The 25250-nt window shown below is 39.0% G+C and overlaps 1 protein-coding gene across 2 annotated transcripts; it reads right to left on the bottom strand.

Moving 5' to 3' along the window:
* Window positions 1-718: 718 nt before the first annotated feature.
* On the bottom strand, window positions 719-25250 carry LOC144635782 (pleckstrin homology domain-containing family H member 2-like). Of its 2 annotated transcripts, XM_078494878.1 has the most exons (31): window positions 24753-25250; window positions 21963-22025; window positions 20797-20871; window positions 20606-20689; window positions 19935-20046; window positions 17962-19053; window positions 17501-17565; window positions 16230-16265; window positions 15017-15229; window positions 13972-14082; window positions 13388-13474; window positions 11806-11875; window positions 11328-11416; window positions 10464-10544; window positions 9898-10074; window positions 9261-9369; window positions 8576-8688; window positions 8017-8193; window positions 7647-7855; window positions 6868-6961; window positions 6068-6151; window positions 5903-5959; window positions 5446-5541; window positions 5142-5239; window positions 4671-4734; window positions 4200-4277; window positions 3996-4105; window positions 3581-3710; window positions 2893-3006; window positions 2233-2385; window positions 719-997 (listed from the first exon to the last, which is right to left on the bottom strand). In XM_078494878.1, the coding sequence occupies exons 1-31, from the start codon at window positions 24909-24911 to the stop codon at window positions 821-823; spliced, it is 4377 nt and encodes a 1458-aa protein (XP_078351004.1). In that variant the 5' UTR covers window positions 24912-25250; the 3' UTR covers window positions 719-820. The 2 variants fall into 2 exon arrangements, with proteins under 2 accessions (XP_078351004.1, XP_078351005.1); XM_078494879.1 differs by lacking the exon at window positions 21963-22025.

The following is a 25250-nucleotide window of genomic DNA, read 5'->3' as shown; positions in this document are numbered from 1 at the left end:
CAGTAAAATATAACTTCTACATGTAACAGCTATGTACATTGAGCTTGGCTCCAATACTTTAATTACTACGGTCGGTGAAAGACAACAAAACAGTTATTTCTTTACATTTTTGTACATAATCTGTGATAATATGCTTCGATCAATATATGATTTTGCAAACGTGGAAAAGTAGATTCCGCGTAATGAACAGGCTCGATTTCCGCCGCCTTCTCGAGTCCGGTCTTTGCTCCTCCAACCGAGTGCTCATTTCCCCGAAATGCGGCTGGAAATCGAGCCTACGTAATAGTGAACAACATTCGTCAGACACGAGGTCAAAATTTCAACTGCCGACAAAAAAAACTTTTAGCAGTAGACAGGGTAATACGATCAAACAACACAACAACGTTTCCCTAGACCTTAGCCTACCTAGACCTTAAAGGAGAAGTTCATTCCAAAATGGCAGTTTTTCGAAATGCCTGTTTGTGCAGCATCATTTTGCACAAACTGAGCTCCAAGAGATAGTAAAAGTTGAGCTCTTTCACGTCACGCATATATCGCCAGGCTGCTAAGTTACTCCAAGATGGCGGCGGCCGGTTCTCAATTTTTGAACTTCTTCAGACAAGGATTTCATAGGGTTTGAATACTGTTTGGAAGCTGAAAGTTTGGTGAATAATATATCTTTGTGCTACCTTTTCATTGGCGTGAAGACAAAAAGTGCCATTTTGGAATAAACATTTTCCTCTTCATTAAGAACTAGCTCGTATTTACAACAGCCTAGTAATGACTACTATCCGGTATCGATCAAAAATATTAACTACACTTGATTAGCTCATCAGTGACGTCATAGTAGTCCGACAGTGGAGCCAGGAACTATGGGCCACTCGGCACTTTCTAGGTCCCAGACCTTGACGTCCACTCCCTGTCTGGTTGCAGGCGTACCCGGGGCCTCGCATGTTATCCCTTTTTGCCGGATAATGGCGTTGATGTAGCTCGCCATCAGCAGGGTGAGTTCCAAAATCTGTAACAGAGACAAGTGTGAGCAATGTATTTTCTTTAATTGGGGACAAAGTAGGGGAAGTGGTCATAACAAGTGTACTCGACGAGGACCCACGTTGTGTAGGGGTAGGGGGGGGGGGGGCTATGCAAGATGCCACCTGTCTGGTAAGCCAAATGGACAAAATTTATTGGCCTTAAAATTTGAGTTGAGACTTTCATATTAGGTGTGCATGAAGCTTGTATTGCTGGAGAAATGGCACAAGGAGGTTTGAATCTTTTTCTTAGTTACTACTCCTGACAGAGTGGGGGCTATACAAACAAGACACCATCTTTTAAGGTGGGGAAAGGGGGTACATGAAGAGACTACCTGTCTTTTTGCAGAGTGGTGGGTCCTGTCTGAATACAATAGTTTTGACCATTTCCTTAGGTTTTGCTAATAACGGAAAGCTCTTAGAGGGGGGTGGTGTATGATCCAGTGGTCAGTGCAATAGATTTCAGATCGAGAGGTTTGGGTTCTAGGCCTGGCTGGAGTTCTTGGAGTTCTTTCATCTCAAAGTGACTCTTTTCAAATGTTGCCCAACTGTAAGGGAAATCTGACAAAATGTTGAGGTGTATCCTGCGATGGACTAGTATCCCATCCTGGGGATTTTTTTCTAGGAGCTTTGTGATACAGAAAACGGAGCTAAGAGCCAGTCTGTTCAACAGTAAGGCTCCAAAAAGGTATGCAACCAATGGAAGCCTTTGAATTATATTTACAAGCGAAGGCTTGCTTCCATTATGTACCAGGTGTACAATCTCTCTACCTGATCGAATTACATCCCTGCTTGGAACACGTTACGACGATAATAATTATAAATTAAGGCGCTCTAATGACTTTTCTCTAGTACGTTACAATAGTTTACTTGGAAGAAACAGCGTGAGATATCGTGGGCCTATTGTATGGAACTCAATCCCGAGAAACATCAGAAACGCTGCCTCCTTACAGCTTTTCAAAGCAAATCTTAAACGTGTCTCTAGATCCATAGACCTAATCCAGTTTGAGAAAGAGGCCTGCTTGATTAATTCCAAGGATTCTGACTTCATATATTTTTAATTCTTTTTTATATTTCTTTTTCATTAATAGTTATATGTTTAGTTAGTGTATTATTTAATGGCAGGTCCACACCAGCCTTTATGGTTGCCCTACGAGACCTGCCTTAACAAAAAGCTATGTATGTGTGTATGTATGAGAAGAATTGATCTCCTATTATAGATTACCTTTCCTCTGGACATTACAAACAGCAGTCTCTGTGTTCCCTGCTCCACTGTGTTGCCCCCCCGCATAATGGATTGGTTAACTACTAACATGAAGTCCTCTTTCCAGCCGCCAAACGTGACCACGTGCTTGTATCTATAGCGGCACATCAACCGCTGATAAACAAACAAACAAACAAACTCATGAATATCTCACTAACTCATCCAGAGCCAGAGGGTGCCCGTCATAAATGCCCTGGGGACTGAAATGGCTGGTGCAAAATGTCAAGGACACTTGACAAAAAATGCAAGCGGGGTAATCTGTAAATGTGGACAACAATCCTGATCAAAAGTCTTCGTAATAGTTTAATTGCTAAACTATTACGTATCACCCTCGGTAAATAAAGTTTGATGGATTGAATGATTGTCGAGAAACTGTCTTTGTGCTCACCCTCCCCTCCCTTCACCTCCTTACTTCCATGTAACCTATCCACTGTGGCACAATATTTCAACATTGTTTTAGAGAAAGGGGGGGGGGGGGTCGGAAAATTGACTTATGACTTCTCGCTTCAACTCTTGGTGAAGAATGCGCAAGTAATTTTAATCTGTCCTTTCATGGCAGTGATGGTTTAAAATAATGAAATTACGAATCTGCGACTCCGAACGATAAGCTGGCAGACTTACCAAGCTCTGTCCTTCCAGAATATTTATACTGTCTTCTTCCACTGCCAGCCAAACTGGCTGAGTACTCTCTGTCACTGTAGTTCGTTTCTTCGCGGCTGAGACTGTGTGCTTTTGCTGTGAAAAAAAAAAAAACAGTTTACTATTAGCAGCTAACAACAAAGGGCTGCATGGTGCAGCTCCTTCTAAGCCAAAGGCAACAGGCTTGCGAACGACTGACGGTCAAGTTAGCCTGAGTTGAGTAAAATAGCATCTCTCTTCGCACAGTCAATTCTTTTCCCGTAAGAGAGACGTTTGAGAGTTGACCAAAAAAATTCCACACTGATGACGTAGCTCCACAGAGATACGTAGAGTGTCTCTGATTGGTTAATGCTCGCTTTCGCGCGCAAGCAACAACCAATCAGAGGCGCCACACGGATTTCTGCAGTTCTACGTCATTAGCATGGGATTTTTTTTTCTCTTGAGCGGAGGAAAAAATGGAACGCATAAATAGAGACGTCTGTTTACAAACATCCCGATTTCAGTGATTTTAATCGTTCATTCAACATAATCGATTAGTTTCAGTCTCACTATGTGTACCAAACTTCAACAATAATTATGCCGCGGCTGTCAAGTTATTTGACAAGCTCTACCCCTCGCTCAAGGTTTAGCTTTAGGATTTATTATTGAACACAAGACATGTATCTCAAACCTGCGCCTGAAAAAGCCTGCAGCCAAAAAACGGCCATCGACGCGCATTCTCGAGGTACTTGTCCACACACTCTTTTAAACTCCAGCCGTGCAGCGTCGACCACTTCTCGGCCATGCGCAATGTGAGTGCACTGAAAATGAATAAAGAGAGCCTCAAATCAGTGTGAAAAAAATATGAAGCTCCGGTCCATCCGTCGTTTCTAATACGTCTTAATCTTTCCTAGTGTAAGCCATCCCTGCCGGCCCTTTTTTTCGGAGTTAATCCTTACCGCTTTCTTGTTTTTCTTCCTTAGTAACTGTTTTGTCGAGGTTCTCCTTCAATTTGAGGTAATTTGCAGTTTGGCAGGACGCAAATTAGTTCTTTATGCTTGTTAAAAATAAACCGTCATGCATTGACTATCTGCTCACTCACTCACCGTTTTCCAGAATCTTCTCTGATCATCTTGGCACAGAACTTGGAGATAACTACCTCGATTCTTTTGCTCGGCAGTGAATTACTATGAGCTCTGTAATCGCCGTACGTGATCTAAAGACAAAAAAAAATCTTGCTCAAAACATCCGATAGACAAGCAGGTAAATTAGAAAGCAGAACGAACACACGACGCAAGAAATGAAAATACCTGAGCCATGAGAGCTGCAAACTCCAACGCCATTTCCTTGCTGACGGGAAATCGACCCTTCACAACATTTACGTTTGACTGCAATTCAGAAAGACAGGGTTAATAAGGCCTGTTATAGTCCAACAGATCTGAGGAGTCAGGCGGCTCACTAATTCTGGCTTTATCCAGGTTTCAGTAGCATGAAGAGACTTAGGGTATTTCTTCTCCCCCCCCCTCCCCCCCCCCTCCCTGGATGGAATGCTTGTCCATCACAGGCTTCCCCCCCAGCATTTCTTTTTCAGGCTGCCGGTAACCATTTATACTCCTGGGTAGAAGGACGCTCTGTGAGAATCAAGTGTCTTACCCAAGAACACAACATAATCCGGGGTGTGATGAGCTAATCCGGCATTAAGTCAAGATGGCTCCCACAAGAAGAAAAAGATTGATAGAAGAAATGTTTCCCCCCCATTAATAAGAATAGGAGACCCTCACCTGCAAAACAAGGAAGTATTTTTCTTTCTCTGTTTCTCCACTGCTGAGGCTCTTGAAGTATAACCTACGGTAACAAAAAAGAATAGACTGTAACAACCAATAACATTTCATGGGGAGCAGGGATGGCGCAGTGGTGAGAGCGCTCGCTTCCCACCAATGTGGCTCGGGTTCGATTCCAGCCCGGCGTCATATGTGGGTTGAGTTTGTTGTTGGTTCTCGTCCTTGCTCCGAGGGTTTTTCTCCGGGTTCTCCGGTTTTCCTCCCTCCACAAAAACCAACACTTCCAAATTCCAATTCGATCGGGAATACACGGCCCCACAAGCTTATAGCTTTAATCCTTACCGTGTCTAAATAAAGGTAATTTATTTTATTATTTATTTATTATTATTCTTTACACTATTTGTTGGAAAATCAGCATAACATGGTACAGATCCTCAAACAGGTCAAGCAGGTCCTACAGGGGAGACGTACCTGTTTTTGTAAGTGAGCTTGATCATCCTACTAGTGTCCAGTTTCCCTTGGCTTTGACTCCGCAACGCTTGTTCCCATTTTGAAATCACGTCACACAGCTGTAGAAAGATATAACGGAATCATTTCTAGTGCACATCTTGGACTGCTCTCTATTTTCTTCGACCGTGCAATGTCCAAAAACAAACACTATACAGCAGAAAGAGAGAAAATGTAGTCCTGCAGCATATACGGTCAGTCACTGCAATAAAGTGGCTTCTCTAGACAGCCTGATACTGAGTTGAACAAAATCTCACTTAATACGAACCTTGACACTAGCTTGTAAGCAATGCTCCACTAAGTTGACAGGATTATCTGTGAAGAGCGCATAACCACTCTCTGAAGGAGTCCGAATGCCAACCACCTGAAAGAAATTAAAATCCCCGCTTTAACTCAAAATAGCAGCAAACTGCCATGACCTACATGGACTGAGAGATCAAGGTTCGAGCAAATGTAGTCAGTTGGGAAACCTGGCAAACTGTTGGGAGGAGGGGAGGGGAGGGGGGGTGTAGCCTGCGGTGGATTTGACTAGCATCCATCCCAGGGGGAATAGTAATACTCGTAGTCGCTTCATGCCCACGGCCGGAAACTGAAGTATGACTTTTCCACGTCTTTCCTGCCGAAAGCTCGTGTGGCGAGACAAAAGGACTTCTGTTTAGCACGTTGCAATGATATATGTCATCGAAGAAGTATCAAGACTAGAGAAATGCTTGGCTGTCACTTACTCTATTGACTGTCTCACAGAATTCTTGAATGGTGGTCGAACCATCAAAACCAAACACCTAAAAAACGAAAAAAATATATGTTATCATACATATGTAAGCCGTTTGAACTCTTCAAATACCTTGGCTGTCGTTAAATTATTCTTTTGCTGATCTATTGTTACTTACTTGACTTGTTCCGTCAATAAAATGGACAGGAATACTCATGAGACAGGAATGATCGTACGGCTTTCGGAGTAGAACAGAGAGAACCTGCAAACATCAAGATCAGAGCAACAAAACAGTTAATCCGAGAACTTATAACAAGCAGAGAAACTGGGTAAAATTCTAGGAAACTAAATTTTTGAACTTAAACCTGCATGATTTCAAATTCAATGATAAAATTATTAGAAAACAATTAATTTACTAACTTAGTTCCTCGTTTAAGCAAAATAAGTTATGACAAAAGTTTGACGCAATCTGATTGAAACTTGAAAATCGTGCGTTTTCTCATTTCTCCCTGTTGTTATCAATTGCCATCCTCGCCATCGTTAATCATCCTCACTTCCCATTATAGAGCAGTTTTCGATTGAGTGTCGTAAAACCAAAAGCTTTGTGATTGGTCACAAAGTACACAAACTATCCACGGAGCCAATCCAAACCCGAAGCAAATACATGTCGCAAGCACGAAGCGCGGGAAAACGTGCGTGAACAAGTCACGATTAGTTTTGTTTTTAGTTCTGAGTGGCTAAGAAAATGGCGCAAGATTTTTAAACCAATCACCAAGCGTAGTAAAGCAAAACCAAAGCAAACGCGAATTACTTTCGATTCGACACTCAAGTGAAAACCGCTCTATTTACATCATTTGTCGACTACTACTGTTCTACGAAATCATATTATTGCTTAGTATCCTATGATCTAGGAAGGTTTTTTTAGCTTTGCAAAATCTTGAAACTACAGCGATGACAATGTGCATCCATTCTGCTTACCTCCAATCTTGACGGTTTTGATTCTCGTTTCCCATTTACTAAGATCCTTTCTAAGCTCTTGATACAATAAGTGGCGTATTTCCCTAGTTTTGTTCTACAAAAGACCAAGAAAAAGAAATTCATGTTATGAGTTACACTGGTGATCAGGTACTTTCTTATTTCAATAAGTTTTGACCAGCCTCGACATGAGCAATTTGCACGTGTAATTGTTGGCTCTTTGATTGGCTAAGAACTTCAGAAAACCAACAAAAAGACCTTAGAGCAAGTGGCAGCTTTCAAAAGTGCGTGTGCATTTCCCGCTAAACTGCTGCTCCCAAATGGAAGCATTTGTCTCAAATTGTACTTTCAAGCCAAAACTAAACGTCATTACTGAAAACAAAACGTAGGTATCATACAACAAATATTAACAGAGAATTTATTTCATTTTGTATTTTTATAACTTTTTAACAAACATCTTTCACATTACGCTACAAATTCATAAGGCAATCAAGGCAATGAAAACTAAAGGCGGGGTTGAGTTGGTGCGTTAGGCCGCTCTGTGTGAACTGAACATTTTGTAGCAGGGAGAACGGCAAATCCAGCATCTCAACATTTCTCAAAACTATCAATTCAGCAATAAAAAGGTTAAGTCGGCATCAAACCAGAACGAGAGTCAATTAGAGTCCACGCGCTTTCAAAAATGCTTGCTTTTATTCAACCTGCAACTCACATGCGCCATAATGGACTCTCGTACTCTCAATTAACATCCAAACTCAAAATTAGTTAAAATTATTACTTACTTGAATGTCGAAAATCTGTTTAGATGGCCCTTTAGGAAGAGAAGGAATTTCTGCTTTGGAACAAAAAGAGCGGTGCAGAGAGCTAGGAGTTGCCACGCCTGGATATAAACAAACTCCTGCACTGGACGCAGATCAATAGTGGCTTGTGATGCGATGTCAAATGAGTCTTCCCTCAGCCAGGAAGACTTACCGCAATTTTCTAGGAAGTGCTAAGGAGAAAAAAAAACTTTTTGTTACAGTTCCACACTATCTCGTTTCCAGGGTCTTTTTTCCGCTAGACCCTGCCTGGGGACGAAGTGCCCAACAAATTTAACTGGACGATAATCAAACGAAGCAGGGATGGAGAGGAAGAGTGACGAAAAATACCTACCCCTAGGTCCTCAGGTCCCCTGTGCACGTGTTTTGATGTCTGCTTGATCAGCTGACAGTAAATCTCGTTCTGGAGCTCAGGGTTATCAAGACAAGTTTGCATGGCATTCTGGGCTAGTGACACGTGATAGTCAATGGCCGATTCCTGTGTCTGAACCGTGGTGAACAGATGGATGGACTGGGGAGAGAGAACAGTAGGTCAAACAACATGCACACTAAAGCGTTTGGGCCATCAGTGGTTTTTACAGACAGTCTACTTAAATAGTAATATGAAACATTGGAAGCCAAATTTCTCACATTACAAATGTGGTCAGACATCACAGCTACTTTCAGCCACTCAAGTGAATATTAACGCTGCAGAGAAATATGTCTGAGCGTACTTCCAGACACTAGACTCCTGCATGCATGACTATTATTTCCCATATATTTGAGGTTCAATGAAAAATTCCAGCAAACACATTTTTTTAAAAATATTCTTTGTACTTGTTTTTCTGGTCTTTGTTTTCATTTTTGAACTTTTTACTTCTCGAGTACATCAGTAAATACAGTCCTGTTCCAACCTTGAAGAGTTTAAGAGCTTCAGCTTCAAGTTCCTTGGTTGGAAGAGTTGTCAGCGGTTCAGTGATGGCCTCTTTAGTGTGCGTCAACACATAGCTATTCCATGTCTCACTCTCTGTAATAATGTAGTGTACAAACAAATCAGAAGAGAGCTATTTATTAGTAGGCAAAGATAAAGCATGTTCTAGTCCTTGGGATTAGAGAAGAAAAGATAGAGGATAGTTTGTCCACAAAAGGACAACAGAGTTTAGTCAAACATTTCATAAAGGAAAAGTAAACGGCACCTCAACTATAGCAATCAAGCAGGAAAATTTGTCAGCAGTTGATTCTGTTTTGACAAGTCTAGGTTCAAGCCCTGTCTGAGGTCAATTAAATGGTTTTTTTTTGTCCAGACACATAACTTTGTGGGTGTTTTAACCAAGTAGGGGACTTATGTCTATTGTTAAGCACCTGTACTTGTACGAATCCATAAATAAATAAATAAATAAATAAATAAACTCTCAAAGTGCCTTTCTCCATCCAAGAGTTCATATACTGTGAGTCGGTACTAGTGAATTATTATAGCAATTTGACAAGATGCAATGGACTAGCATACCATCCAGAAGGGGTAACAATCCTCCTAACTGCTTTATGCAACAGAAACTAGAGTAAAGTGCTGGTCTACTGACTCCATTAATTTGTAATTACCTGGATCACAGTCTTGTGCAATGAGTTGGAAAATGCTCTTCTCAAATTCTGTTCCCATGTCGTCAATGCCGCTGCCTGATGCCACTTTCAAATGAAACAACCAAGAATCCTATGACAAAAAGAAGTCAAACTCAAAATCTGTTTCAGGTGACATCAGTTTTTTTATGATTAAAATTTACACCCGCTTTTAGTGTTACATGCATAGTGGCTATCTTTCGAGATTCATCTTTCAACATGCTAAACAAACAAGACAGATTGAAATCCGCCAATCACAGCCCACTAGCATGTCCTTCTGAACTTGTGCTCATTTGCATGAAACAAACACCGGTATAATTTCATTGTGATCTTCTCATTTGTTGTTGAAAGATGAATGTCGAAAGATAGTTGCTATGAACATAACACTGAAAACTGGTATAAATATAGCAATAAAATTGCCTCATTAAAATTAATGTGGTTGTTCTACAATCTGCACTATGACAGAAACGGCCACCTTAATATCATGTCATGATATTAATGTTGAAGGCCACACGAAATTAAATAGTAATTTATTAAAATTAATGGTAAGCTACATTAAAGGTATTTGTCATCATAAAAGTGACTACCCGGTAACAGAATATCAATCAAAACTAATAAGTACCTTTTCTTCTTTAGAATCAATCAACAAGTAAGTGCTAGCAGGCTGTTTGAGTGATTTCATGACCAGTGTGTAGTGACGATAAGGAACTGGATCAGCATCTTTGGCGCCATCCTCAGAGTCTGGCGATTCCAACTCATCGACTATCACGTCAATCAAGTGCGTCATGCTGAAGGGCACCTGCCAAAAAAGAAGCAAAAAGGACTAAATGAGTTTTAGAAGCCAGGTAAAATGAGAAGTATAGTCAAAAGGAGTTGAGAGATGAAAGGGCTTTCTTATCATCTTGCAGCGAAATGGGCTGCAAGAACACAAGAGTTTGCATAATCTAGCTTGTTGACTCTCTTGGAAATTTGGGCAGGTTGAAGGCTGACAAAAAAGCACAAGATTCAATGGGAGTCAATGAGAGTGCATGGGAGCGCGAGGTCAAAGAAAAGTCAATTCATTATTTATACAAGTCTGTTTTCTTGAGAACGATTTGTTGTCGATCACTGGTACGAAAGAGACAGTAAACAAAAATAACGATTGATAAGAAGACTCATCATTTTCTCTCCATCACAAGACCAACCCACCTTATCATCTTCACTCTTGTAGAAGCAAAGATATTGGCCATGTAGAATACTCCAACACCTCTTGGAAGTGCCATGCTTAACCTAGTGTACAACCAAATCATTTATTCAACAGTCCAAATGGCTAAAGTACTCTACTTAAAACATGAGATAACAGATGGATCTCTCTTTGTTGTGTAATTACCTCAGCATTAGAGGGTCTGCCAGTCAAATTTAGGCTTGGGAAGTTTTGTGCAGGCTTGAACTATAAACTTCCAGGTATTCTTTTCCACAATGGAGAAGGGTAGCCTTGGGGGTATCAGGTTATTCTGGGAGCTGTTCTTCACTTAATTACACTGCCTTGGGGGTTCAGTACTAACAGACACTTTATGGATGGGTGCCCAGTTGGGGAGGGAAAACCTGGCAATAAAGGCAAGTGGCCATTGCAGGGAGGTGGCTGTTTATGATCAGTTCAACTGAAACTTTTCTGAATCCATAGCGTTCTGGAATTCTCTGTTTCAAATTTCAAAAGCTTAACTTTTGAAATATATAGCTACAACCATCGTCAAAAGTGTTGGCACAATTACCAAATTAATTTTTTCTTTCCCCCCTCCTCTTCTCAATGTTGAGCTCCCAAACATATTGCACAGACAATCTTTAGCCACAATGGGTTCAACATTGAAAGGGGGGAGGGGGACCTCTTAAAATGTTTGTTAGCACCACTGAGAAAGTTTAAGCATCAAGTATCCGCATTTTTCTCTTCTTTGCGTAAGCGTTCCAACTTCTTCTTTCTAGGGTTGTAGTTAAAGAAAACAGTAGTTAAGGGCATCAAGAGTGGCAAGAGTGCAAGTTCACAGCAAAATTGACTCAACAAAGGAGGAGGCATACCTTTGTAAGCCAGCCTTTCATGAGTTCTTTGTCCTTTACTTGTGCAAACAATGGAGTGCTTGAAAACTTTCTCATGACACTGTGTAAAACTGAAACACAGAACTCAAACTTGTAAATATAACTACAGTATTACACAGTGAAACCTTTTTTGCACCTGTTCTTCAACTTTCTTACAAATGGTGATACAAGTTGTAGGAAAAGAAAACAATCCACTAACATGTATGGGCAAAATTATTGCAAGACAAGTTTCTGCAAGTGTAGCACCATGACCTGTCTTACAATGTCAGTTTGTCTTCTGCAATGTAATGCATTGCATTGCACTGCAGCATTGTATGTTACACAGTGCAATATTTTCTGAACCTTGTCTTGCAGAGTGTGTGTAGTGAGAAACTAATGAAACACGGCAGAGTAAGTGAGCAAAAGAACAACAAATGCATGGAAAGATGAACACATTTTTAATTCTAACATTTTCTATTACCTCTCAGCCAGCCATCAACAATTTCTGTTGTCTCTCCAGTTAGGTAGAAAGTCCTCTTGGGTGTGGCCACCTTGATCAATCAGAAAATTAAATATTAGTTAATTCTTATAAGCTGAACATCTGGCTGGTTGCAGAATGACCCAGAAAAACAAAAAAAAAAACAAATAATTAAGTTTCATTGGTTGTACAGAATATGTTGGAAAGTTTATAAAACATGATATGTCTAGTTCCATAAATCATCCATACCCAGGGCTCACCAAAACCCCCGTCCGGTCGTCCGGGACGGGGGGATTTTCCTGTCGGGCAAGTGACTTTTCATGTTCACTTGCCTGACGGGCAAGGGCCCAGGCAAACCATCAATTAACTTAATTTCTAAAACAACGATTTTGAAACAAAGCAGTACATTTTTGGCCTATTTGTCATGGGTAAACAAAGGTTATAAAATGAACTTTTACAAAAACTAAAGGAAGCTTAAATAAACACACAGGCTACTTTGAACAAGGCTTCACGACAGTGAAGTTTTGGTTCTTATGAAGTGAAGTTTTTGGTTTTTATTTTCCATAGAATCAGCCACCCAAAAAGTAAGGCAAAACAACAATTATAATGCATTAAAAACTGTTCCAATCAGCGATTTGATTCCAAATGGTTCTCAATGGTTTTCGGATTCGTTGAAATGTGTTGCCAATGTCTCAAAACGCATTCCAAATGTTTTGCAACAGTTTTGAAATGGTTTTCAACGGAATTTTCATTTCATTGAAGAGGTCATTGCAATGCATTGTCAACATTCCAAAACACATTGACAATGTTTTCATAATGCGTTCTCAATGTTTGAAAATGCATTGAAACATGAAATGGTATAATGGTCCTTTCCTTTAAGGGTCGTTTTCGCAAATAGGGTCACAATTTCCCTGGTGTGTTTTGCTGTCATTGCAAGAAATATGGGCTTCAAACTTCCATGTTTTGCAGATGTTTGAAAATTGCCCTATAATCCATTGCAAACCCCCAAAACTGTTGAACTGTACGTCATGTATCTGTCATGGATTGTGTCTCTGGTAAGATTCTACCTGAAAGTTCGTAACCCAGTGTCTGATTTTCTATGATGTTTGTTTTGTTTTGTTTCTTTTGTGTGTGTGTGTGTGTGTGTGTGTGGGGGGGGGGGGTTCATGAATTATTAATCAGTTTTAAGAACCTGGGCAAGGGGGAAAAGTGTCCGGGCAAGCAAAATTTGAGAGTTACTTGCCCCAAGGGCAAGCTGGAATTCAAGTTTTTGTCGAGCCCTGCATACCTACCCCACAGAAGGGATTTTTCCTAAGGACCCCCCCCCCCCCACAACCCCTCTGGAAATTCCAATTAAGCTTCAAACATATCCTTAACGTTTTTGGCCTTTGTGACCCCTCCCACCCCCAGGAATTTCCAAACCCTTCCGTGGGGGAGTATGGACATTTCTGGAACCACATACATGTGATATTCATTTGATGTATTTTACTGCATGGACAACCTCAAGTTAAAATAAATCATTATTTTGCAGTGAACATTGATTGTATTAACAAAAATATTACCAACACAAACTTGTGATTCTTACTTCAAATGTGAGTGCACCATCTGTCCGAGCAATTCTGCAAGTACCATCCAGTGGAATTTGACCCAAGGGTTTTCTGGTCACATCATGCTAAGACAATCAAAATCAAAGCTTTCTTTCATCAACATGCAGAACATCAATGACACTAACTTGAGCTCTAGCAGCTCACTAGTCTTGAATTTTATTCTGAACTATTGTGATAGTAAAATCAATCTAGCCTGACTAAAACGATGTCTGCTTGAAAGGTGTTTAAGATAAACCCTGAAAAATTCTGTGCTGATGACTTAGCTCTACTGATCACAAGATTAAAAAAGTGTCTCCGATTGGCTGTTTTTCAGTTTGAATTTTTGCATGCAAGCAGCAACCAATCACAGATCACTGCAGACCTACAGTGTGTATGTCGTCATGACGGAATTTTTCTGATGAATCTAAGACATCTCTGGAAATGGGAAAGAATTTACTATTATTGGAAGTTGTTGCCATAACGAAATGAGAGATACATGTAAGTTACTTCGATCTTATCTCTGTGAACTGAAATTTTTAGAAAGCAGCAATAAAGCTTGGTGATAATATTTACACCTTTTTACCTCTGACTTGTAGTAGTAGAGTTTCCCGTCACCAAGAACAAACCATCTTTTCTTCCAGTTTTTCACACGGCCTCCAAGTTTGGTAAGATAGCCTTCCTTTCTTTGGTCTTCCTACATGTACGTATTTGAAAAAAATACTGGTTAATCATTAAAAAATATCATTAACAACAACATCATCCATCCCTGTTATGCCATGGGACACATAAGGCCTCTACAGTCTCTCTCCAACAGAAGTGGTCTTGTGCTGCCTTTTGGATTTCATCCCAGGTCAAGTGCCTGGACTTAAGTTCTTTCTTCGCTGACCTTCTCCAAGTTGTTCTAGACCTTCCCCATTGCCGTTTTCCCTTGGGTGTTTAAGGCAAACCTTATCATTAACAACAGCTGGTAATGCTGCAAATATTTGATCCCAATACATTGTTTTATTATTCAACAAATGGCGCGCTGCCCATATATGGTCAAAATGTTAACATGATCTGTCATCGGTACACAACAGATATCCTGCGTTATTATTCAACAAATGATTGCGCTGCCCATATATGGTCAAAATTGTTAACGTTATCTGTCATCCGTACATAACAGATATCTTGCGATATTCGTAGGTTGCGAAGATTCGTCTGAAATCTTGTAAAGCACTGTATAATTACAGTTTTTCTATCTGCAAAATGTGTTTCGTTGGCAATTTGTTGAATAATAAAACAATAATTATTATCCTGCTCAATCTTGCGAAATATCATCTACGGCCTCTTCGGCTAACCCATCGGCTAAGTATCAGGCAATATTCCGCGCGATTTCGCAGGATAATTGTTAAATATACATAGGCTGCAAAGATTCATCCGTAGTCTTGTAAAGCGCTGCATAATTACAGTTTTTCCATCTGCAAAATAGGTTTAGTTGATTATTTGTTGATTAATAAAACAATTATCCTGCTCAATCTAAAAGACCATCGTCTGATTTTAGCCTACTCGGCCTACGCCCTCGTCAGCTAAGTATCAGGCGATATTCCGCATGATCTCGCAGGATATAATTATTATTGTTAAGCATTTACCTTTTTCAAGCTGACTGTTGTGTATGTAGCACAAGTCTTCAACACTTTTCTAGTCTCTTCAAGAGTCTCATCCGTCCTTTCTTTTACTTCTGAATGTTCTTCAGTAACTGCCAGCTCATCTGGTGGTGTGCAGTAATCTCCCACAGAGCTTTCATTATCAGACGAGTCTGTCGACTCCCCAGAAAAAGGTGTGTTCCGGAGCTGGGAAGCTCTCTTATCAAGAAAATAAACAACTCAATTAAAGGTCTGTTTGGTAGTAAAATTGCAATCAAAATTATCTAAAAAAATAATCAAAGCTAACAATAAATAAGATCATAGTAGTTTCCTAAAAGTAGAAATATGACCTAAGCTGGCAATAATTAAGCTACATAAGCTTAAGTTTTAACAACCATGTTGAGAATAAAATGATGCTACACAGACAGGCGTTTAAGAAGATATCTGGTTAGATTGCAGACAGTACTTTGATGTGCTGCCAAATTTTTGAATGTGAGGTTGATAACTTTGGAGAACTTTGCACATATTCATTAACTTGTTACTTACATGCATGGCCATCTTGAAATTAAAGCAGAAGTGCTTCATTTTTGCACAACCATGTGCATTTGCCTAACTGTACTATTTTAAAAATGGTGACTATTTATTTCACTTTCTAAGGCTGTGCACACAACAGAACAAAATAAGGAAAAGACTGGGTACAAACTTGAGTGTCTCCTGAGTTGATTGAATAAAAAGCAAAAGGGCAGGTTTCATAGGATTTGGGTATAAAAGGTGAAGGTAAAAGAATCTACTTCAACATCTGCAACAGTTGGAAAAGGCCAACTGTCCAAATTGTTAAAAGGTTACAGATAATGTTTTTTTTAATCTTTGTTATTGGAGCTCGACTCCCGTTTTTTGTAGCATTTTTAATAGGCTAGCTGTCCATATTATTACGTAAGGTCTTTTTCAATTCTGGTGATTGGAGGAACCTGTCACTGATCAGAGCCGGAGCTTAACGCAAGTATCATTTAAAAAGGGGTATTGGCCAACACCAATAAAATGTTAGTCTGTCCAATCCTGTGGAATGGATGCTCCAGTGCTATCAGTGCTTGAACTTAACTTCAGTATGTGACTCAGAGGGGTATCAATGTTATGAGTATGGTACATGAGTGACTAGAGCATGGTATGTTATGTTTAAATTATAGATGTGTATGCATTTAATTCTGATGCAGGCACATACCCCTTTCAATGTTGTGTACACAGGGCAGGTTTGTTCCTGTAAGTGCGTTAAAAATAAAATTAAAATTAAAACATGTTGAAACAAACTAATAAAAATGTTGTAAGAACTAGGAAATAAAATAAACTTAACTCAAAATTCATGGTTGAAGTAATGCATCAATAAAATAAACTAACAAAACTTGAAAAATAATTCTGTAAAATAGTAGTCAACTTTGCCCTGAGGACAAAGCAATGTATGGGCGTGGCTAGTGTGATCAAAACAGAGGTCTCCCACTGTATTGGCTGCATGTTCAATTTCTTCCTGTGATGCTGCTGTAGAGATATTTGACTTTTGAACACAAAAATTCTATACTGATGATGTAGCTCTGCAGAGATTTATGTAGTGTCTCTGATTGGCTGTTGCTAGGTTTTGAGTTTTTCGCATGCAGGTAACATTCACTCAATACAGTCTCTCTGTTGAACTGGGTATCAGAGTGGAAACTTTGAAGGCAGGACTTTGACATCTCTTGGCCAAAGGAAGAATTGTGTGTGTGAAGAGAAACCTCTAGCAAGGGTGTGGCAGGTTCATGAGCTACATAAGCCTTTTGTGACATTTGAAGGGCTTGGTGCAAAAAGGGCGGTAGTGATTTTTGGCTGAAAATTCACATTGCCAAAAGTACTCCAAATTTCACACCTAGGTTTGTTTACGTCCACAAAACATTGTCATGTTTTTATTTCCGCTGGGTTTTGCTTTGTTTTTGAGAAATAACCTATGCAAAAAACCCGGTTTGTCCAGTCGGCGTCTTTTGGAGTTCCTTTGTTACAATTAAACAAAGGAATTCCTAAAGATGCCGACTGGAAAAACCAAGTTATTTGCATACGGTTTTCTCAGAAACGAAACAGAAACCAGCGAAAATAAATATAATCACATGATCAACACATGTCAACAAACCCACACGTGAAATTTGGAGTTTCCTTCGCAATGTTCATTCTTTGCAGGAATCACTAAAGCCCTTTTTGCACCAAACCCTTCATTTACTGTTAGTTGTAATACAAGTACTTTTTCCTTACAGATTATGCTTACCGGTACTCACCAATAACCCTCAACTGAAAGACATGTTGCTTGGGAGAAGGGGGAAAGGTACAAGACAATTCTAGTCACTAGACTTCAAAATTGCTATTTTCATTGGGTTCACTTTTGCTAAATTCAAAAATTTCTTATAGAATTGTCTCCTGGGGAATCACAATACTGGAGCATGACATGTATATTTATCACAGTATTATCCTTCATACCGTTAGCATATTGAGGTCTTTGGCATTGGTCTCCAGTGTGCCAAAAGGTGGAGAGTCTGAGCCAACTATAAAACAAAAACTTGACAGTCAACAAATATGCTTGTAGTCTGCATAGTTTCTTTTATTTTATCTTTTGACTGTTCCACTCTACAGGCTCAAACAAACATGTTGTGTGCAACATTACTGAACAGTAACAAATTTGCAGCATGTCCAATCCTGATCCTACTTTGAATTTCAGTCCCTTATAGAACTATGCTGGGTGCTAGAGGTTCTATTTTTCATTCGCGAAGAACACCCAACCAAGTGTTTGACAGAAATTTCACTTGCCTCAAGAACAACGTTCCTACTCAGAGATCATTCTTTTGCCGCCCCGCAAAAAAACTCTGGTACCCAGAGTATTGTAAAACTAAAACAAACAGAAATAAAATAATGTGGTCTCAAACAATAAATGCACATGTTACCTGAATCATCATTCCACATCCAGGATTGAATTCCATTCGCCAACAATGCAGCTGAAATATCCTCTTCATTAACGTGAGGTGCCTCCTCATTCTGAAGCTCTGCTTCTGCTAGGTAACTAGTAAAATTAGACTCTGTTCTAACCACTTCCTGCGGCTGTTCCCGCTGGTTAGCCTTTGGCACTGGAGGAACGGGTGGGGGTATGACATTTTCTGGCTCAAATCGTGGAGGAACTGGAGGTGGGGGTGGTGTAAGTGGCAAGCCGCTATCCACGGATGATTGACTTTCTGTGACAGAATCTAAACAATTTCGTACTGAGTCTAATTCTTGTTCAGCTGTGTCTAGTTCTTGTTCAAGAGTTTGATATATTGGATTAGGAGAGACAGTCTGTTCCGTAAAAGAACCAACAGACGACCTACTATCAGACAAAGACTCTTGTTCAGTTCTTGCAACACTTGGAGCTAAACTCCGATTTTCTAAATGAAGTGTCACTAATTCACCAAGCTGTGCATGAAATTGCTCTCCATCGATACTTTGATCACCAGGTTGTAAGTAAGTTTCAAAGGCACTGTCTTCTAACTCTGAATCTACAGTAGACTGGCTATCATAAAGTTTATTCCGCGACAAGTTATCTGATCGCATTAAATGCATGTAAGGATTATGTGAGTTTTGTACTTGTATGAAAAATTTTGCTTGGGAACTTCCTGGGCTCTTAAACCCTCTTTTGAGTGACATGTAATATGATATCTGCGCAGCTCTTGGGTCATCAGAATTTCCCACAAATCGAGGAATTTTAGATGGAGATTTGCCACTTGACGTTCTTTTGATTTTTATTTCAGCTGGTTGATCTGATATTAATGTTCTGGTATCGTCGGTGTCATCAACTGGTGGTTGTGCCAGCTCATCTGGAGACATGGGTGTTGGCGTGGTATTTAATGAGCTTGCCGATTCCAGTGGTGATGGACTTCTAACCTCTCCAGTCAGAAATGATTGAAAGTCAGATTCTCCTTGATCTGTTCCAGATTCCAAAACATAATAGTCTCCACACTGAGACTGAACGTCAGCAAGTTCTCTGGACAATCTCAATACTTGGTCTGGTCAAAAAGAAAAAAACATACATTGTATATTGTACACATACCGTAGAATTCCGGTTATAAGCCCCGGGCTTATACAACTTCGTAAGGGTTTTTGGGTGGGCTTATAAGCGGGGGGGCTTATATCCGGGAGGGCTTATAAGCAGAATGAAAAAAACGTTTCGAAACGAGCCCTGGGAGTGTAGATCGAAATACGTTTTTAAGTTAAAAACGCACAAAAAGCAACATTATTTTAGCCCTGTTCAGTACTGTCATCCGGAAGAGGGGGGCTTATATCCGGGGGGCTTATAATCGGATGTATTTTTTTGTTTCCAGGTTGATGGGCCTATAACCGGGGGGGCTTATAAGCGGGGGGGCTTATAACCGGAATTCTACGGTATCACACAATTTGACTGGAAAACATTTCTGAAATCTGCTCAATAGGCTTTTCGCAGAAGCCAGCTGTCACATCACCTTACAACTCAACTAATAAATGGTCATATTCTGAAATGGATTCCAGAAATTGATGATTGGAAGTAGTTTCACAGCTTGTCATTTGTGTGACAGTAGCAAAAAGCGTAAACTGTTGGTTGAGGATTGAATTTCAGTGTTGGCATATCACTGGAAACTGCAAAAAGACTTTCTGTATCAACAAAAAAACTTGCTGGACCAGACAAGCTTTTCCATCAAGCTTCAAACCACCACAACATAAACAAACATAAACAGTATCAAAATTTGCAGTCATACTAATTTCATCATCATCCTCTTTATATTTGACAGACTGGCATCCATAATTGATTTTACGATCATTTTTTAATGATCAGCAAGTATACACATGACAACGTTTTGCAAAAGACCTAACCTTATAATATTTCGTTGAGAACCTTGCTTGACAATCATACCTTGAGAAAAGTTGAGCTTCATCTCAATTTCCCTGACCATCTCCATAGCTTGTTTATGTGAACTCCTCAACTGTTCATTTTCTTTGTTAACTTCTTCTAACTTGTCTTCATACTGTTGGATATAGTAAAAAGTAAAAATAATTCACCCTTTATACCACTAGAACTAAAATAATGTTGTTTACTTCTTCCTTACTTGGAGGCCCGGTGGACTAATGGTTAGCGTGCCGGACTCCGGAGCGAACGTTCTGGTTTCAAGCCTTAGCTGGGGTCACTGTGTTGTGTTCATGGGCAACGCCAAGACACTTTACTCTCATAGTGCCTCTCTCCACCCAGGTGTATAAATGGGTACCGGCGAAATATTGCTGAGGGGGTACCCTGCGATGGACTAGCATCCCATCCAGGGGGGAGTAAAAATACTCTTAGCTGCTTAATGCTAAGGAAACCGGGATAAGCTCCAGCAGTATGCGCCACTTTGGCTCTAAGCTGCCCTTTTTTTATTTTTGGAAGCTTAAGTAACAAAAGGAAGTTTTGACTAAGGAAAAACACAGAGAAGCCCTATGAAGACTTAAGACTACCTACCCTGTCTCACCCCCTCATCCCAAACACTTTACAAACACACTATATAAACCAAGCAGACATAAGTATAATAAATTATTACAAAAGTGCCATACCTCAGAGATTTTTTTATGCATCCAGTTTTTGATGTGAGCAGCCTTATCTTCAACTTCTCTTTCACGAATAATTCGTTTTTGTTTCTGTCAAAGATTTAAGAAACATCATTCAAGTATTTGTCCATCAAGGTGTTTCTATCACAGCACAATCTCAGTTCACTACACATGAGAAATTGTCAGCGGCAGCATACCTCATTTTCAAGTTCAGCCTGTAACTGTGCAACTGTTTCATTTTTGACTTTGAGCAAAGTCTCCAAATGCTGGACCTAAAAATGATAAACACACATGTACAACCATAACTTATGTCTTGAACTAATCACAATGTTCTCAATGCTAGCAGATCCAAAGGTCCTCAAAGGAGGGACCCAGGATAAAGATGTGACCTCCTGCTTAAAAGGGGCAGGACAGCTTGAACCCCTAACTTAGATTTGCAGCTTCTATAATAACCTCTAATACAGAGACTGTGGAGAGGGAGGGGCTAGGGGGGCTTTAGCCCCTCCCCCCCCCCACTTTTTTACAGTAACAAGAAAAAAATAATAATGAATTAAGAAAAAAAACGAAAAAATACTGAAAACATTTCATTTCTGAGCGCCCTCAAGTTCAGTTGTTAAAGGTAATTCATTTTGTAAGAATATTTTTTTATTATTTTTTTTTTTTTTTTTTTTTTAATTTTTTTTTTTTTTTTTTTATTTTTTATTTTATATATATTTTTTTTTTATTTTTTTTTTTATTTTATTTTTATTTTATTTTTATTTTTTTTTTTTTTTTTTTTTTGTAATGCGCATTTGAACATTTATGTATGGAATTTCGCACAACAAATTTGTAATTATTATTATTATTAATGAAAGAAAAAAATTTTCTTTTTGTTTTTATTCGTTCTGGTACATCTCAGTTACCAGTACTCCAACTGCAACATGGTGAGAAACCTTCGGGTCTATATACAACATATAAGGTTTAAAGGGCCAGTGAATCGTTTAATCAAAAGTTTTGTTTGGCAACGTTGCTTTATTGCAATACTTTGTCGTTTTAAGCAATACTTTTACAACAAAATTTAAAGCGCTGAACGTTTAAATTTTTAATTTTAAATGCTTTACCGGTATCTAGGAGAAATTGAAATCCAAAGTTTCCCGGAGGAGCATGCCCCGGACCCCCCTATAATTTTAGTTGGCTCACACTTACACGTTCGCAGTTAACCCCCCACTCAAATTCTTGCTGCACGGTCCCTGTAATAACCTTCCTTGTAATACCAGCGAAAAAAGACTTTATTAATCATTCTCGCCAATACTGACATGTCAATGAATTTTGTATTTTTCTGTAAATATAATACTAACATAACATTCATGTTATTCATTAGTACCTGCTGAGCAGTTTCTGCAGCTCTTGTGTGAGCACTACTTGACTGTTCTTCCAAGTCTTTTAACTTTGTAGAACAAAATTAAACATATTATTTATTAGTGGTTAGGGCTTGTTAAGATAATTATGATGTCGCTGTGTTTGGCTAATGGTCAGGGCCAGCATTTCCCATTCTGACTATGCCGACAAACATTATAAGCAATGTTAATGCCCAGCTGGCTGGCAGAACGAGGGCAACAGCAAGGCAAAGAGCCATCTAATAAACTTCTTATAAACTCTCACTAGCTTGGGACTGTACAGGGAGAATATCTTCCTCGGTCTTTCTTGTGCAGACCTAAATTACTTTGCTCAGTCCATACCAGAAAGATCCCAGCTACTGTTCTCCTAGCACAGCCCCCATGCTCAGTTAAAACAAGAATTACATATCTGTTTGGTTGGCAGGTCCATACCAGTTTTTACACAGAACAGACTTTCAGCAAAGTCAAAAACTGTGTCTTTTATAGTTAAAAATAATGTTCTATCAATGATAATCTAGAAAAGAAACAATTGAAAGATCTTAAGTACCAATAAACAATAAGTCGACAGTCTCTTGATAAATAAGACAGCTAAATCAATTTGCCTTACTCGTGAGATATTGCACCCTTACTCTGTCAACTTAGAAGCTGTGATAATTGACTGAAGGGTCAAAATATTACTCTTGTGAGCTGAGAAAATAATAAGCTATTTTCTTGACTAATCCAGCTCACTTGACACACTGTATCAATATACATAATAGACCAAAATTTACTAGAAACTATTTCTACTGTATGCCATGTTGTCAAGAGATCTCAAGAGTGTAGAGGCAAGAAATTGTTATGAAGTCAAGCCAGTTACTTTTGACAAACTTGTATTAGAGGCACACACCCCCAGCACATTTATTTTGAACACTTTCTCAAGGGTTTAAGGGAGCTAAATCATGGGGATTTTGCAGATTTTTTAATAAGTTGTAGGTAGCTTAACCCATGAAAACATTATATTTAAACATCAAAAGGAAGATATAACCTTAATTTGTGGATAGAAATCAAACTTCGGCTAAAAATATCAATTCTTTGAAGAAGTGTGGAAACAACTTGAATGGTTTAGCCTCAATTTTTCAAGTTGCAATCCATTTCAATCCGAGCCATCCGCAGCCAAAGATGCTTGTTAACAGTTTCAGTTCTCTAACAATAGCAAAAATTTTTTTATAAAAATAGACTATTATTTTTAGGTTTCCTACCACACAAATACAAATTTTGGCTTAACTGTTAAAATCTGTGACAAAGCCCCTTTGAGTATCACTACAAACTTAAAGAACTTAAAAAGGCCTATACCACTGCCAAGCTAAACAAATTGCTGACATAAAGAGGAACGACAATTGTTAGCCATTCATGTGAAAAGAAGGTCAATACCACATAATAGGATAAATTTTAATAATAAAAGGTTAAAATTGGATTCAAAAAATGATAAAAATGCAAGTCAAATTCACCTGAAAGATATTTTTTCTAAACAATAACTTTTATGACTCATGTTTATGAAAATAAAATTTAATGTTCCATGTAGCAGACAACAATATTTAAATGTCGCTAGACCTAAAGTTATAAATATACTGTCGTGTGTTAATAAAACTGTGATATTGATTTCTAAAAATCATTTTGAGCGACATAAATCCGTAACAAATTCACGGCTTGGTACACATATATAGACAGTCCAACATCAATTCTGTTTTACAAGTATCACAAAAGTTATCTTCAAATAAGGAAAAAACAACAATATTAATATACATACAATTCCTGCACACGCATTCCTTTTACAAGAACATACATGAAGCACTACAAGTTACAACTCATTGATTGTAATATAATGATTCTGTCATTCTCTTTAACAATATTAGTCTTATAAGGAAGAAATTTAAACGTCGTTGTCCTACAGAAATATCCACAGAAATATTTTGTTCAAAAAATGTCGACCATTTATTATCTATCAATTAACTCGGGATCTTTCAACTAGTCGTCGCTGTGGTTTCCTCGTTTCGACATGACATTGCGAGAAAAAAAATAGCTTCCTTTAACCCCTAAACAAGTAGAAATTACAGCATCTGGGAAAATGTCAGACATGCTGTTTTGTGTGCAAACACTCATTTAGACTATTATCAGCTGATCGGCCAAATTAATTAGAATTCACATTCAAGTCTCGCTGATCCACTCAAAGCCATTTCCAAAATTGCGAGTACGTGTAAAAATGCAAGAGTTTTTAGCACGGCTTTTTAATTCCTTCAACTGGCGACTGAACTGAATTTTCGTGTTTCTTTGAAAATGAAATGAATCGAATCAACACGAAGAAATCGACTCAAATTTCATTTTGTCGAGATGGCGGTTGAGGTTATGTTGACGCTTTGGGTGTTAACTCTACATTAATGTAATCTTAAGCTTATTTTACATCCACAAAAACGTTCTTAGGATTCATGTCTTTCTGTACAAAACTGTGGAATGTAATTAAGAGCGCAATCTCCAGAAAATTTACAGCAGTCGATTCATTACCAGCCGTTGAACACAAATTGAAAACAAACATTCCGACGTACGGTTGATTTGTAGACGAGTGGAGCGGCTGAAGATTTCTCTTGAGATAACTTGTATTACTACGAAACCGCGAGAGAAAACAGTGAAAATAAAAACAGTGAAACAAATAATATAGATTTACAGTGGAAACTTTCAGTAAATTTAACAGCAGCATGCCATTTTAATACAGAAGCGACAACAGAACACATGAAATCGCATACCTTTTGACCAATGACTTCGCGGACTTTCGCCGCCTGCTCCCGAAATTTCTCGAGTTGGTTTTCCAAATATTTACATCTTTGTTTGTAGTCAATCTCATTTTCGCCGCCGACATCTGTAGAAAACACTTCTGGACCGTTACTTCTCGACGAATTATCCATCCTTCGCAAAGCTTCAAAACCAGAAGTCGTGGTCGAAGAACATTTAGTTCACTTTCCTGGGCGCGAGGGAAGACGTTTTCTGTTTCACGAAATAATTGCGCTTAATGACTGAACCTTCCTATTTCCAAGTCCGTTTTTAAATCCTCTTCCAATGATGAGAATGTTAAGCATTTTGTTTGCCCATCATATGATGGACAAACGGAACTATAAAATAATTCACACCGCGTTGTGTCAGTTCCGAATACAAGATCGAAAAGTGTGTTGACTTCTTGACCCCACTCGTTCTCGCCAGTCGGGCTGTGATGTCATCTGCTCGTATTCGGCGTGACAAAAATGTCT

The sequence above is a fragment of the Oculina patagonica genome, chromosome 13 (genome assembly GCF_052425735.1).
Source record: "Oculina patagonica isolate OP01 chromosome 13, crgOcupat, whole genome shotgun sequence".
Taxonomy (NCBI): domain Eukaryota; kingdom Metazoa; phylum Cnidaria; class Anthozoa; order Scleractinia; family Oculinidae; genus Oculina; species Oculina patagonica.
This window is presented reverse-complemented; position numbering and strand designations above follow the sequence as displayed.

Excerpts from the sequence above, each read along its gene's own strand:
- LOC144635782 (XM_078494878.1), bottom strand. The coding sequence starts at position 24,911 with ATGGATAATTCGTCGAGAAGTAACGGTCCAGAAGTGTTTTCTACAGAT. Across the intron at positions 20,872-21,962 it reads CTGCAGAAACTGCTCAGCAG|GTCCAGCATTTGGAGACTTT; the intron begins GTACTAATGAAT and ends TATCATTTTTAG. Across the intron at positions 6,962-7,646 it reads AACAGATTTTCGACATTCAA|AACAAAACTAGGGAAATACG; the intron begins GTAAGTAATAAT and ends GGTCTTTTGTAG.